The sequence below is a fragment of the Grampus griseus genome, assembly GCF_964374135.1.
Source record: "Grampus griseus genome assembly, chromosome: 2".
NCBI classification, from domain to species: domain Eukaryota; kingdom Metazoa; phylum Chordata; class Mammalia; order Artiodactyla; family Delphinidae; genus Grampus; species Grampus griseus.
In genome coordinates this window covers 3,394,550-3,406,758 of record NC_139018.1, presented here as the reverse complement: position 1 = coordinate 3,406,758, position 12,209 = coordinate 3,394,550, and the positions used below count along the sequence as shown (strand labels likewise).

At 45.9% G+C, this 12,209-nt stretch overlaps 1 protein-coding gene across 6 annotated transcripts in view; it reads left to right on the top strand.

Annotated features, from left to right (window-relative positions):
- PPP2R5C (protein phosphatase 2 regulatory subunit B'gamma) overlaps positions 1 to 12,209 on the top strand; it is a 132,655-nt gene that overhangs the window by 104,842 nt on the left and 15,604 nt on the right. For all 6 annotated transcript variants that reach the window (XM_082647300.1, XM_082647304.1, XM_082647302.1 and 3 more), the window contains 5 exons: positions 929 to 988; positions 2,780 to 2,888; positions 4,287 to 4,340; positions 10,181 to 10,351; positions 11,753 to 11,880. In XM_082647300.1, coding sequence (XP_082503426.1) covers positions 929 to 988; positions 2,780 to 2,888; positions 4,287 to 4,340; positions 10,181 to 10,351; positions 11,753 to 11,880 — 522 coding nt within the window. The remainder of the gene's footprint in view (positions 1 to 928; positions 989 to 2,779; positions 2,889 to 4,286; positions 4,341 to 10,180; positions 10,352 to 11,752; positions 11,881 to 12,209) is intronic.

Genomic DNA, 12,209 nt, shown 5'->3' with positions numbered 1-12,209 from the left:
ACCCCAGACACCTCTCGCTTCAGGCGGAATTCGCTGTGTGTTGGTTTAGCCTGACGCCAGGTGCGCCAGGCTGTGGGGCAGGAGCAGCTTGTTTCTGAGGAGTCCTTGGAGAGAGAAGATGCTTTCCTGCTTCCTGTCCCTGTTCCCTCTCCCTGGGCCCAGTTTATTCAGCAGTAGTGTTTCAAGCACCGGTCAGATACCAGGCTCGGCCCTATAGCACCAGGGGCGACACGGTAACGATAAGTCGTCGTCCCCATCCTCAGGCTGGCACAGGGTGCAGGAGCTGCTGGGAGCCCCAGGGAGCGTGCGCGGGGGCCCCAGGGAGTGCTTTCTTGGGGCAGGTGAGTCGGGCTACTCAGATGGGTGTTTCAGAAGACGGCACTTGAAGCAGCACAGGGAAAGTGTGACGTGTCAGTGAGGGAGTAGGGGAGACGACCCCAGTGGTGAGGAAGTAACTTGTACCCTTTGCAGAGACTGTGCTAAATATTGGAGGCTTTAAATTGAGTAAGATGTCAACTTAGGCTGAAATGCAGCAAAAAATAAAATGGATTAAGCGATGGATAGAGATGTATGTGTGATAAAGCAAACAGCAAGTTGTTCGCTGTCAAATCTGGGTGGTTGAAATACAGGTGATCACTGTAAACATCTTTTCACTTTATGTCTGAAACTTTCAAAATGAAACGTTAGGGAGACATTTGAGCAAGCCCATGCCCTCTGCCCTCCAAGTGTCTGCATGTCCAGGCTTTGCGGAGTCTCTCTGGTAACACTTAGCAGAGCCCCCGGAACGGTTTTCACAAATAGATTTGCTTATTGTTGCCTGGCTACGTGGTTTTCTTCCTAAAAGCATTGTTTTCGTATTCAGAGGATTTTAGTCTTTTCCAGCCATTATTTCAGTGTCTAATTCTAAATGACAAATTGCTTTTTCTAGATTTATTTATGAAACAGAGCATCACAATGGCATAGCAGAATTACTGGAAATACTGGGAAGGTAAGTTGTCTCTTTGTTGTCGGTAGCGAAAGGCCTTAGATGGGATTTATGCCGAAATGATCCAGTTCATTGCATTCCACAGCCCCCTCCCCAAGGCAAGGCAATTTAAACCGTTCTCTAAAAGGACGTAAAGAAGCCTCACTTAATGGCCGGGGCTGGTGAGCTCTTGGATCAGAACTGAATGACACTAAATGACAAACCTCTCCCATCCCTATGGTTCCACACGTAGATTCTGTTTCATGTACCTCAGGAGCATCGCTATGGGAACACAATTTCAATTATTTCCTCAAGAGCAGTGTTAAAAATAGTTACATTAAGAAGGTTTATATTTGACACTTAGAAGAAAAATAGGTCATTTATTATACATTTGGGGTATCGAGTAAATGCTAACGTGTCGCTTTGATTTTATAAATTTTTCATATGTATACTTATAAAATAATTAACATTTCAAAATTTCATCATCTTAATCCAGGTAGAGTTCTTGCTTGCTACCTTTTTTTTTTTTTTTTTAAATCAATGACCTATAGGTTTTCTGTCAGACCTCCTAACTCACTGATTCCCAGACAGAGTTCCTCAGGGTTCCACGGCTGAATAAGCTGGGAAGTGCTTCTTCCGCAGCACCGTACTTGGGGATTCAGTGTATGTTAGCAGCTAAAGGTTTTGAGGAGTCCTGCAGGGGAGAAGCTGTACTCGTGCTTCATCTAGCGATTCCCAGAACTATCTGAACACAGTAAGCTTTTCAAAGGAACACTGTTGTCATCTGGTAGATCTATGGTCCAGCCCTTCTGAAAACAACTCTCCTCGCTGTTTCAGATATAATGTAAAACAAATGACGGTCCTCGTGGAGAACTCTACACTGACATATTCCTGGGATTCTCTCTCCCAGCAGAGTGTAGTGAGTGCTTGAGTCGGTGCCCTGACTAGCTGTCCGGCCTTACTTAACCACTCTCGCCTCCCGTTTCCTTATCTATAAAATGGCAATATACTCATATTCACGTCTGAGGTTGTTGCAGGGCTGGGGTGAACTGAGTAAAGTGTCCAGAGAGCCTGCCACACCGCACGCAAGGGCCTCAGAGGTCCTCTCTTGTTCCCTCATTTGAACGCACACACCATCCTGGAGGCCACTTCAGGTTAACCCTGCCTGCAGCTCCCATGTGCCCCAGGCTCATGAAGGAGGGACCAATTTAGAAATCGCTTGAACTGCTTCGACAGCTCGCAGGAACTTATACCGCGTTATAATGCCAAATAGATAAAATACTTGATGTCACAAACAAAAGCTTCAGCTTGGAGGTTGAGAGCAGGGGACCCCCTTTCCTTGCGGAAGGGGACAGCTTTCTCGTTGATTTTGAAACAATGCCAGTTTGCACACTCAGACCCTGTTCTGCCAGCACTCGCGTGAGGCAGGGTCTCTCTGGGAAAGTGTGAATTCCTGAAGATGGTGAAGGCCGGAGGAAGGTGCCGGTGTTCCACCCGAGCTACTACCCGGTCTTCATGCCCTGCCTAAGGAAGGAGGTTTTGCCCCCAGACACCCCTGCTCTTCTGGGTAGCTCCCTGTACACTCAGAATTTTTAAATTGTCCTGTAGTTACAAGATAAAAGTGACTGTGCTTCCCTGAAGGTGTTTAATGATCTTTTAATTTCTGCTACTCTCCTCCCTCCTTTTTTCCGGCACACATGGTTGGCTTGCTGGTTTTCATGCTGAAAACAAAAACTGAAAGAAAAACAGAAAGATTATGTTTTTCAATCTGGAACTTGTAAATATTCAAACTTTGGATAAATTCTGTTTTCACAGTATAATTAATGGATTTGCCTTACCACTGAAAGAAGAGCACAAGATTTTCTTATTGAAGGTGTTATTACCTTTGCACAAAGTGAAGTCTCTGAGCGTCTACCATCCTCAGGTAAGGGCTCCTCCGTGACGTTGGTGGGCCCGGAGCTCGTCCGTCTCTGCTTGGACATCAGTGAACTCGGGATACTGAGCCCCAGCCTCTAACTGGGAGTGTTTTGTCTCGTATATCACAGCGTTGACTTGGGTGTCAGGGTGCTGGTGATGAGCGAAAGGATAAGGGAGTAAAGAGAGATTGCTTTTGAGAAAATCAGAAAAACCTCAGGAAAGGAGAATTTCAAAATTGGTTGTAAGCACTGAGAAGGGAGTGGCTCACGCGAGGAAGGGGTCAAGGAAGACCTCTCCGGAAGGCTTCCTGTGGTGGGATTGAAACCTAGCACCTCACAGACAACGCCTCTCTGTCCACGGCCAGTAAAATGGCTTAAGAAAAAGTGGTTTGGGGACTTCCTGGCGGTCCAGTGGTTAGGGCTCCGTGCTTCCACTGCAGGGGGCATGGGTTCGATCCCTGGTCAGGGAGCTAAGATCCTGCATCCTGTGCAGCGTGGCCAAAAAAAAGTATATATTTCTAAAAAGAAAGAAAGAAAAGGGTTTTTTTAAAAAACTGTGGGGTTTTTATAACTTTGAAAACTGAAAACCTGATCCATGAGTGGTTTCTATCTGGTTGGTCAGCTGCATTTCCCCAGGAAGTCTATGTTTTCCTTCACTCTTCCTATTCTAAGTTCCGTGCAGACAGAATGTAAGCTACACTGACTGCAGCGCAGAAGGTTCTGGGGAGACGCCCGCCGTCACTGTGGGTGCAGGGTGGGTGGTCCCCACGTCTGGGTCCAAGGACCAAGAACCCCCATTCTGCGGGACCTCCCTCGGGGAGTTTGCCTCATGGCATCAGAAGGTGTATCCTTAGACGGTTCTAATGACACTGGCTTCCTGGGAAATCTTTCACTTAGAGTTTTTTCCTCTGATTCCTATTGCCTGGTAATATCTTTACATCCAGCCAGTTTGTTACCGTGTTAGTTGTCCTGTATTAGAAATTAATAGTTTAGGAATTTAAGATGGAAACAGATTTTAATTTGCTTTTTCCCAGCAGTTAGATTACTTGTCCATTACAGTCTCCAAAAAGGGCACCAGAAAACTCCCACCAAACCTGGCCTGGCTTGTCGGTGTTGGTTTAAAAGACTGTCTCCTGGTTTATTTTAGTTTTCTGATGTTCCTTTTGCAGTTGATCTGTGTTGCACACTGATCCTGGGGTCCCTCCCTCAGAGCCCCTCCCAGAGCCTCCAGCGGGGCCACTGGACGGAGCCTGTGTCCACCCAGGAGAAGGGCTGTGGGGGACATTGCGGGCAGGGGACAGCACTGATCACATCCAGCCCTGTCTCCCCACAGGAAGATGTCTAACGGTGATACAGCATTTCCATGTTAAAATGGAATATTAATACTTTTTCTCCTCTTACTGTAGCTGGCATACTGTGTAGTGCAGTTTTTAGAAAAGGACAGCACCCTCACTGAACCGGTAAGTACACCCTCTCTGGTCAGGGCCTTGTGATATAGTGTGTGTGTCTTAAGTGTCAGTATCGCAGTCTGGCCGCTTCCCCAAGACAGCTTCTTCATCTTAAGTTATAACACTAGTGAACACAAACTGATTTCATTCCTGTGTTACAAGTTTTCAAACTGTAGTGATTTTAATTACAAGTTCCCTTGTCGAAGTGATTGTTCCTGTAAGAAGATGGCCGTCTTCTCCCTCATTGCGTTTTACTCTGAACGGCGTCCTGCTAAGTCATGTGCGGTTTAATACTCCCACGTCGCTTGGTTGAACAGCATAGGTCACTGACTTCAGCCAGAGGCATTGTAGCAAGGGTTCAACATGCTTATTTATACTAAAGAGATTTTACTGTCTTGAAAATTCTTTCCAAGTTATGGTGTCACTATTTTATGGTCATTGGATCATAAATGAACATTAGATTGCTACTGGTCAGTGTTTAGATCTCTAAGTTTCTTGGCATTTTATCTTTATTAAAAATAAAAAGGCTATTGTAGCCAAGATTCACAAAGTCTGGTGTGTCAGGTGCCAGTTGAAGCATATGAATACACTTTTTTATCAGCTTTACGGAGATGTAATTCACATGCCATACAGCTCACCCACTTAAAATGTATGATTCATATGGTAGACCTAGGTTTTATATTTCTTGTGGACCCAATCAGGAATTAGGATATAGCCTAGAATATAGTCCTATACACATAATATATCCTTAGAAAATACTTAGTAGTAATTTGATAATTATTAGCATCATGATTTAAATTAGTAGATATAGTACAGGAACAAATTTTGTTCTGTATGTGACCTGCTTTTCATATGATGGTGTACAATTGCTTTTGTTTACTTCTCACCAACCATCTTGCACCTTGCAATTTGGAGTTTTAGTCCTCAGCATTAAAATGTTTTTGGTGTTTCTTCCTGTTCCAGGACAAAAATCAGAAAAATCAAAGGTATTTGTTTAATAACTTGCTGTACTTAAAAAAAAAATGTATGATTCAATGGTTTTTGATATATTAGGTTATTAATTTGTTCAATTGTGGTAAAATATACTATATAACAAAATTTTCTGTTGTAAGTGTACCGTTCAGTGGCATTAGTTACATTCACACTGTTGTGCACCTGTCACCACTGTCTCTAAAACTTTATCATTGCCCCAAACAGAAACTCTGTCTTCATTAAATAGTAACTCCCCACTTACCCTCCACCCTCCCCCTGATAACCTCGAGTCTACTTTCTGTGAATTTGACTGCTCTAGATACCTTACGTAAGTGGAGTCATACAGGATTTGTCCTTCTGTAACTGGCTTATTTCACTCAGCGTAATTTGCTCAAGGTTCACCTATATTGTTGCGTGTGCCAGAAATTCACTCCTTGTTGTGGCTGAATAGTATTCCACTGTATGGCTAGACCACATTTTGTTTATTCATTTATCTATCAATGGAAATTTGAGTTGTTTCCACATTTTGGCTGTTGTGAATAACACTACTATGAACATGTGTGTGCAGATCCCTGCGCTCAGTCACTTTGGGTATATACCCAGTAGTGGGATTGCTGAATCATATGGTAATTCTGTGTGGTTAGCTTTTTGAGGAAATGGCATACCATTTTCCACAGCAGCTGCACCATTTTGCATTCCCATCCGCGGTACACAAGGCTTCCAGTTAATCCACATCCTCGCCAACACTTGTTATTTTCCATTCTTTTTTATTATAACCATCCTAGTGAGCGTTTTTTGATTTGCATTTCCCCAATGACTAGTGACCTTGGGCATCTTTACACATGTGTGTTGGCCATTTGTGTTTCTTCTTTGGAGAAATATCTTTAAATTCATTGCCCATTTTTTAATTGGGTTGTTTTTACTATTGAGTAACAAAGCAGGAAGTATTAGATGCTAGTTTAAACATTTGAACATTCTTTTAAAAGTCACTATTGGACCAGAAAAGGTAAATATTGTAATTCCTGAGTCTTTCCTGTCCCTTTAGTGGTCTTTTACAGGTTTCTTGTGAAATTTTAATTTTTATAGTTAAAAAAAATAGAAATTCTTAATACTGTATTCTTGAATTAAACTGCTTCTGATCTCTCCTTTCTTTTTAAGCTTTTAAATTCTATGTGTAGCCTCCCCCATCGCACCCCAAAATTCAGGAAAAGCCCCTGGTCATATCCCTCAGCTGCTGCCTGTGGAGGTGATGGAGGCTGCCCTGCTCTGCAGCCCCTTTCAGAGTGACCCATCCCCGTACCCCATCCCTGGGGTCTCCTCGCGCCTCTGCCTCAACTCTGTCCAACATTCTGGAAGCCCCCAAGAAAATGTACCAAATCTTATCAGACTTCAGTATCACACAAAGTATTTACTCCAACTTAGGGTGAGGATGTGTTATTTTATGCTCCTACTAAACTGAAGACATGTTCAGATAGGGAAAGAAAAATGAGATGACACTGATAATTTAAAAAGCCCTCTTTAATATTTTTCTTCAGTGGTGACACATCCTTATTCCTATCTGTGTTTGATGGTCTTCTCCAAACTAAAGTACCATGTGAAGAAACCCTAACACATACCCTGCCCTCTTCCGATTTCAAAAATAAGGAGAGAAAGAGTGTGCGGTTTTCTGCGATGATTTCTCTTGGTGCATGTTTCTCATACTCTCTAGTGGCGAAAGAATTCACCGAGTGTTACCCCACATTTCTCACGGCCTAAGGGTCCCCCCCCCGAGCCCACTCCCTGCAGGTCCCGGTCCCCCGGCCCCGTCTGTCAGAGCCTGGTCCTAATCCTGCTCCAGCAAGACTCAGTGTGCGCATCCCACCCTCTTCTGTCTTCCACCTGAAAGTAATGTGAAAGCCGATAAAGTTTATAAATTCCCACGAATAACGCTAATACAGCTTCGCAGGAGTGAGGGCTTTTAACTGCGCTTGGCTACAAGGCAGGAGACGATGTGCTGGCTTCGGTGGGGTCCTTCCATCTTCAGTGGTAGATAGAAAACCCTGACTCGGCACGAGCACAAAGCTACCTCAAGCCCCCTACGCCCAGTCCCCAATATTTCCACCCAGAACCACTTCATCTCTTGATCTCCTGCAGCAGAGGTAACATAATTGCTCTCTGGATTACAGAAGGCAGATGAATTTTCTGCACATTAAAAATGTTCAGAGCCTCGCCTCAGTAAATTCCTTCCTTTGAAACTTCACGTATTATGACAACACAAAGCCCGTTTTGTCTTACTTCAGCATCGAAGGCATGTAGGTAATTAGATGAAGGTGTAAGCTCTCGCGAAGGTGCTGGGAAGGGCAGTCGGCATACGCGTGCGTCTCGTGGTCCTGCACCTGTGGCACCCCGAAGTCTGTGTGTGTCCAGGCTCGGGAATTTTTAAAGTCTGATCCGTTTAAAAGACGTTTGTTGCTCCTGTCTGTAACCTGTAACTACTATTTTTATTTGTAAACGTTGTACAGTGCCCAAGAGCTTTCTGGGCACGTCGAACACTTTTCCACCCACCTGTCTCTTGAGGCTGATTGAGTTTTACTCTGTGGCCTTTTTCCCTGGTGTTGCAGGACGGGAGAGGGGCTCCTTGGGACGCCAGGCTCGCCTGCCTGCCCTAGCCACCCCCTCCCCCCCGCCCCGGGAGCAGGCCGCCCATTGGGTTTCCCCAGGAAAGCTCAATCCTGAAGTGCGCCCAGCCGCAAGCAGCCATTGTTGGCTCAGAGTAGCTTTCCCCGAGCGGACTCCCACTCTGCAAAATGCAGGCACCCTCGGAAGCAGCTGAAACGTTGGGTATTGGTCATAGGTCATTCCAAATAGTGTGAAAAGTAAGCCCAGCATATACCTCTGATTCCAGAAATAATACCTTTTCCAGAGACATCAAACAGCTAAATCAATTGTGTCCTGTAGTTCACAGCTTAATGTATTTCTCCTAATAAAATTCCATTTGCTAAATGACGAGGAATGGTGGATTTGTGACGTGATTTGCATCTGCTGTGTTCTTAAAAGTGATGCCAATACACAGTGTCTAGTAGGTACCCAAACACCTGTTAAATGGTTTTGAGCAAAAAGTAGGAAAATCATTAAATGATGCATTTTAAAAAATAATCTCTATTTTTTTTAATTAATTAATTTATTTTTTGGCTGTGTTGGGTCTTCGTTGCTGCTCGTGGGCTTTCTCTAGTCACGCTGAGCGGAGGCTACTCTGCGTTGCGGTGCGCAGGCTTCTCATGGCAGTGGCTTCTCTTGTTGCAGAGCACAGGCTCTAGGCACGTGGACTTCAGTAGTTGCAGCACGCGGGCTCAGTAGTTGTGGCTCGCGGGCTTTAGAGCGCAGGCTCAGTAGCTGTGGCACACGGGCTTAGTTGCTCCGCGGCATGTGGGATCTTCCCGGACCAGGGCTCGAACCCGTGTCCCCTGCTTTGGCAGGCGGATTCTTAACCACTGCGCCACCAGGGAAGTCCAATAATCTCTCTTTAAAGACAGTCATGTCATAAATTTTTACGTCAGACTTCAAAACTAGGAGCACTTTTAGAGTAAATTTTGGAGTTTTATAAAGTGTAAAAATATAAAAGATTATCCAGGAGCCTGAAGGTCAAAAGCATAAGATAGAATCGTCCTAAATGAATGTTGTTGAAAAGCCCCTTGTTTTTAACCGCAGTGAGGACTCACAGGCTGGCCTGTGAGCACAGCTGGCATGATCTGCAGAGCCAGAAATGACTAGTGCATGGAAACCACCACCAATCTGGAAGCATGAGCATTTGCAGTGGTGTTCACAGCAGTCCTGAGGCCGGGGGCCGGGATGACGGGTCCAGAGATCGCTGTGATAAGGCTAAACAGCTGCTTTAAGTAACCGGTTGCAGTTGTACAGTTAGGTGTGCAAGTATGTGTGTGTGCTTTACATATACGAACAAAGTGTTTTGGATCACTGTACTATTGTAGGTAGCTAAACTCTCAGGGGTATTGTTAATCTGCATTCCAAATCTGATATTTTGGGTGAAGAACCTTTACTGGTAGGAAGTTTGGGAACTGCAGGAACACGATAACAGAAAGGTTGCCCGGCAGAAGCTGCCTGTCTGATGGGCAGGGAACACAGTGCCCAGCACTCACCAACCGGGAGGCTGCTGCCGCCTGACGAGACGTGCCTCGCAGGGAGCGGCTTCATGGGCCTGCTCTGGGTGGGGCCCCAGCCAAGGCCAGGCTGCCGCCCATTCGCTGCGGCCAGCAACTTCTCAGGCACGTGCATGGGTCTAGTAATAAAGTCTTCTCAGCAGCCCCAGGGCGAGGGTCTTCGTGCCCCCAGACTTTGATGAGGGCTGTGGGGCACCGAGGGGTGGGCACCCGCCCGTGGCCACACACAGAGGGCTTGCTAGCATCAGTGCTTGACATCTCTCTTTCCGATGTGTTTTAGCATGACTGAAAACACTGTGTACGCACACTGTGTATGTATGTCTGTGTACAAATATATATGAACAGTCAGTTAATTTGAGAGAGAAGCCAATTGTGCCTCTGTGTATATGTCTCCACACTAAGATATATATATGAATTCACATGCTCTGTGTTTCTCCACTGGTCTTGTTCTCTCTGAACTCTCCTACCTGCCTCTTTTTTTTTTTTTAAGGATCTGACTCTTACTGAGATGGTAGTTAATCAGAGTGGTTCACATAAATTAAAACTGTGATTCTGAAGTATATAAAATTAGACCTACCTCTCTAATTATAAAAAACCTACATTCTAGTTTACTGAATCACTGTTCCTTCTGCAAGGAAAAAAGCGCCACCTTGTCTTGTGGCTTTGCAGAGGGGGCGCCTTACTGAGGAAACAGGGCGTCACACTGTGTTGTCTCTTCCGTAGGTGGTGATGGCACTCCTCAAGTACTGGCCAAAGACTCACAGCCCAAAAGAAGTCATGTTCCTAAATGAACTAGAGGAGATTCTAGACGTCATTGAACCATCAGAGTTTGTGAAGATCATGGAGCCTCTCTTCCGGCAGTTAGCCAAGTGTGTCTCCAGTCCCCACTTTCAGGTATGCGGCCCGGAGACGGTGGGCTCGTGTCACTTCCCTTTGGAGCTGGTAGGTCGCGGTGTGGAGCTGGTCATGTTTTGCTTCTCGGGTAATTTGAAGGTAATATTCAAGCTTTTGCTTCAGTGAATTTCAGAGTAAGATCCTGAGACTTCAGCTCTACAAAATACACTCTAGCACCTCGTCCCCCCTTGTCACTGAAAACGTGTTTCTCCATAAGAGTAATTAAAAGCAGCTTCTCTGTAAACGACCTCTGGCTCTCTGTTCACTGGGTTCCCAAACGCACACAACCTTATTCTCCACAACTTGAGTGGTCGATGCTCACGGAGAAGATAAAACTGTTTAGCTTTGCGTTCCCTCCCTCCATGAGCTCTTCATTTCTGACATATACGAGTTTGCGTCCCTTTACGCTTTAAAAAACAGTAATGGTTCTGATTCTTGTACCTTCCACATTCCTGTGTGAGAGGTGCCTCGGTCATGCCACTTCCCACTTTTCCTGATTTCCTCCTCACACCTTCCAAGCCCCTTTCAAAGGTCATCATCCCCAGTGGCTTTTCCAGCCTGTCTGCCTTCTTTTAACATATTGGGGACCCCATCCTTTTGTATCGTTGAGACGGTATTTGTTGTGAACTCATCGTGAACAGGGTAGAAATCTAGGCACAAAAGGAGCAAAGCCTCACAGTCACCAGGGAGTCGGCAGCCCAGCGGGAGAGGGGAGATGTGTCCGCACAGCTGACATCCATGTCTGCGTTGCCGGCGGTTTCAGAACTGGCCGCCTCGGTGGCCTCCGCCCCTCCCGTGTTCCCTTGCTGCCCTCCCTGCTGTCATCTCACATCCCCTCCCTCAAGTGCCTCTGCAGGGACAGGCTCCGCCACCACCCATTTTAAGCGGAAGCCATGTTTCCGCACACATGCCAGCACTCCCTCCCGTCCCCTGCTGCTGTTCGCCACACGACTTAACACTTCTAGCAAGTCAGACAATTCGCCCATCGTTTGTTTACCCCCATAGAACGTAAGCTCCACGAAAGCAAGGATTTCTGCCTCACCTGGTTCACTGCAGAATCCTCAGTGCCAGACGGCACTGCCCGTGGTGTAGACGCGTAATAGATGGGCGGTGGATGGCTGACGGATAGGTAAAATGAACTCGTTTGACTTGTCTCCTCGGCATCTAGCCCATGTCTAGCCGAAATGTTCATTGAACTCATGAAAAAATGAGTGACAGTGATCTTGACAGACAGGAAATCATCTGCCTCTCTGTTGAAGGCTCTTCAGGATTACCGTCTGTAGAGTATTTTAATTTGTAGAAATAATAATTTTCCAATCCAGTATAATTCATTTTGCTATTTACATATGTAATAGAGCACTTTGATCATCAAAAACAGCAGTCATGCCCTCCGTCTTTCAGGTGGCAGAGCGAGCGCTGTATTACTGGAATAACGAGTACATCATGAGTCTCATCAGTGACAATGCAGCCAAGATCCTGCCCATCATGTTTCCATCCTTGTACCGCAACTCAAAGACCCACTGGAACAAGTAAGAGAGAGCTGGCTGCCGTCAGATCCGGCCATTTTTAAAGTTTGCATATTTTGCTGATACTTCAATTGTGATTGAATCCAAGTCTGACTATCAGTTAAAACACAAGACGCTGACTTCTTTGTGGGCTGTGTCTTGGCCTTCCGTTCACGTCCTTATCCCCGTGCCGAGCCCACGTAGGGCGTATTGCCTCACTCCCCGCCTCCCATCTCATCCCGGGTGGGGTCGGGAGCAGCATCTCCCGGGCCGCCTCTTAAGTTCCCTCCGGAACAGTTAAAGATTGTCACAACCTCAGGACTCAGTCCCTGCAGGGACACAGTGGCCACCCC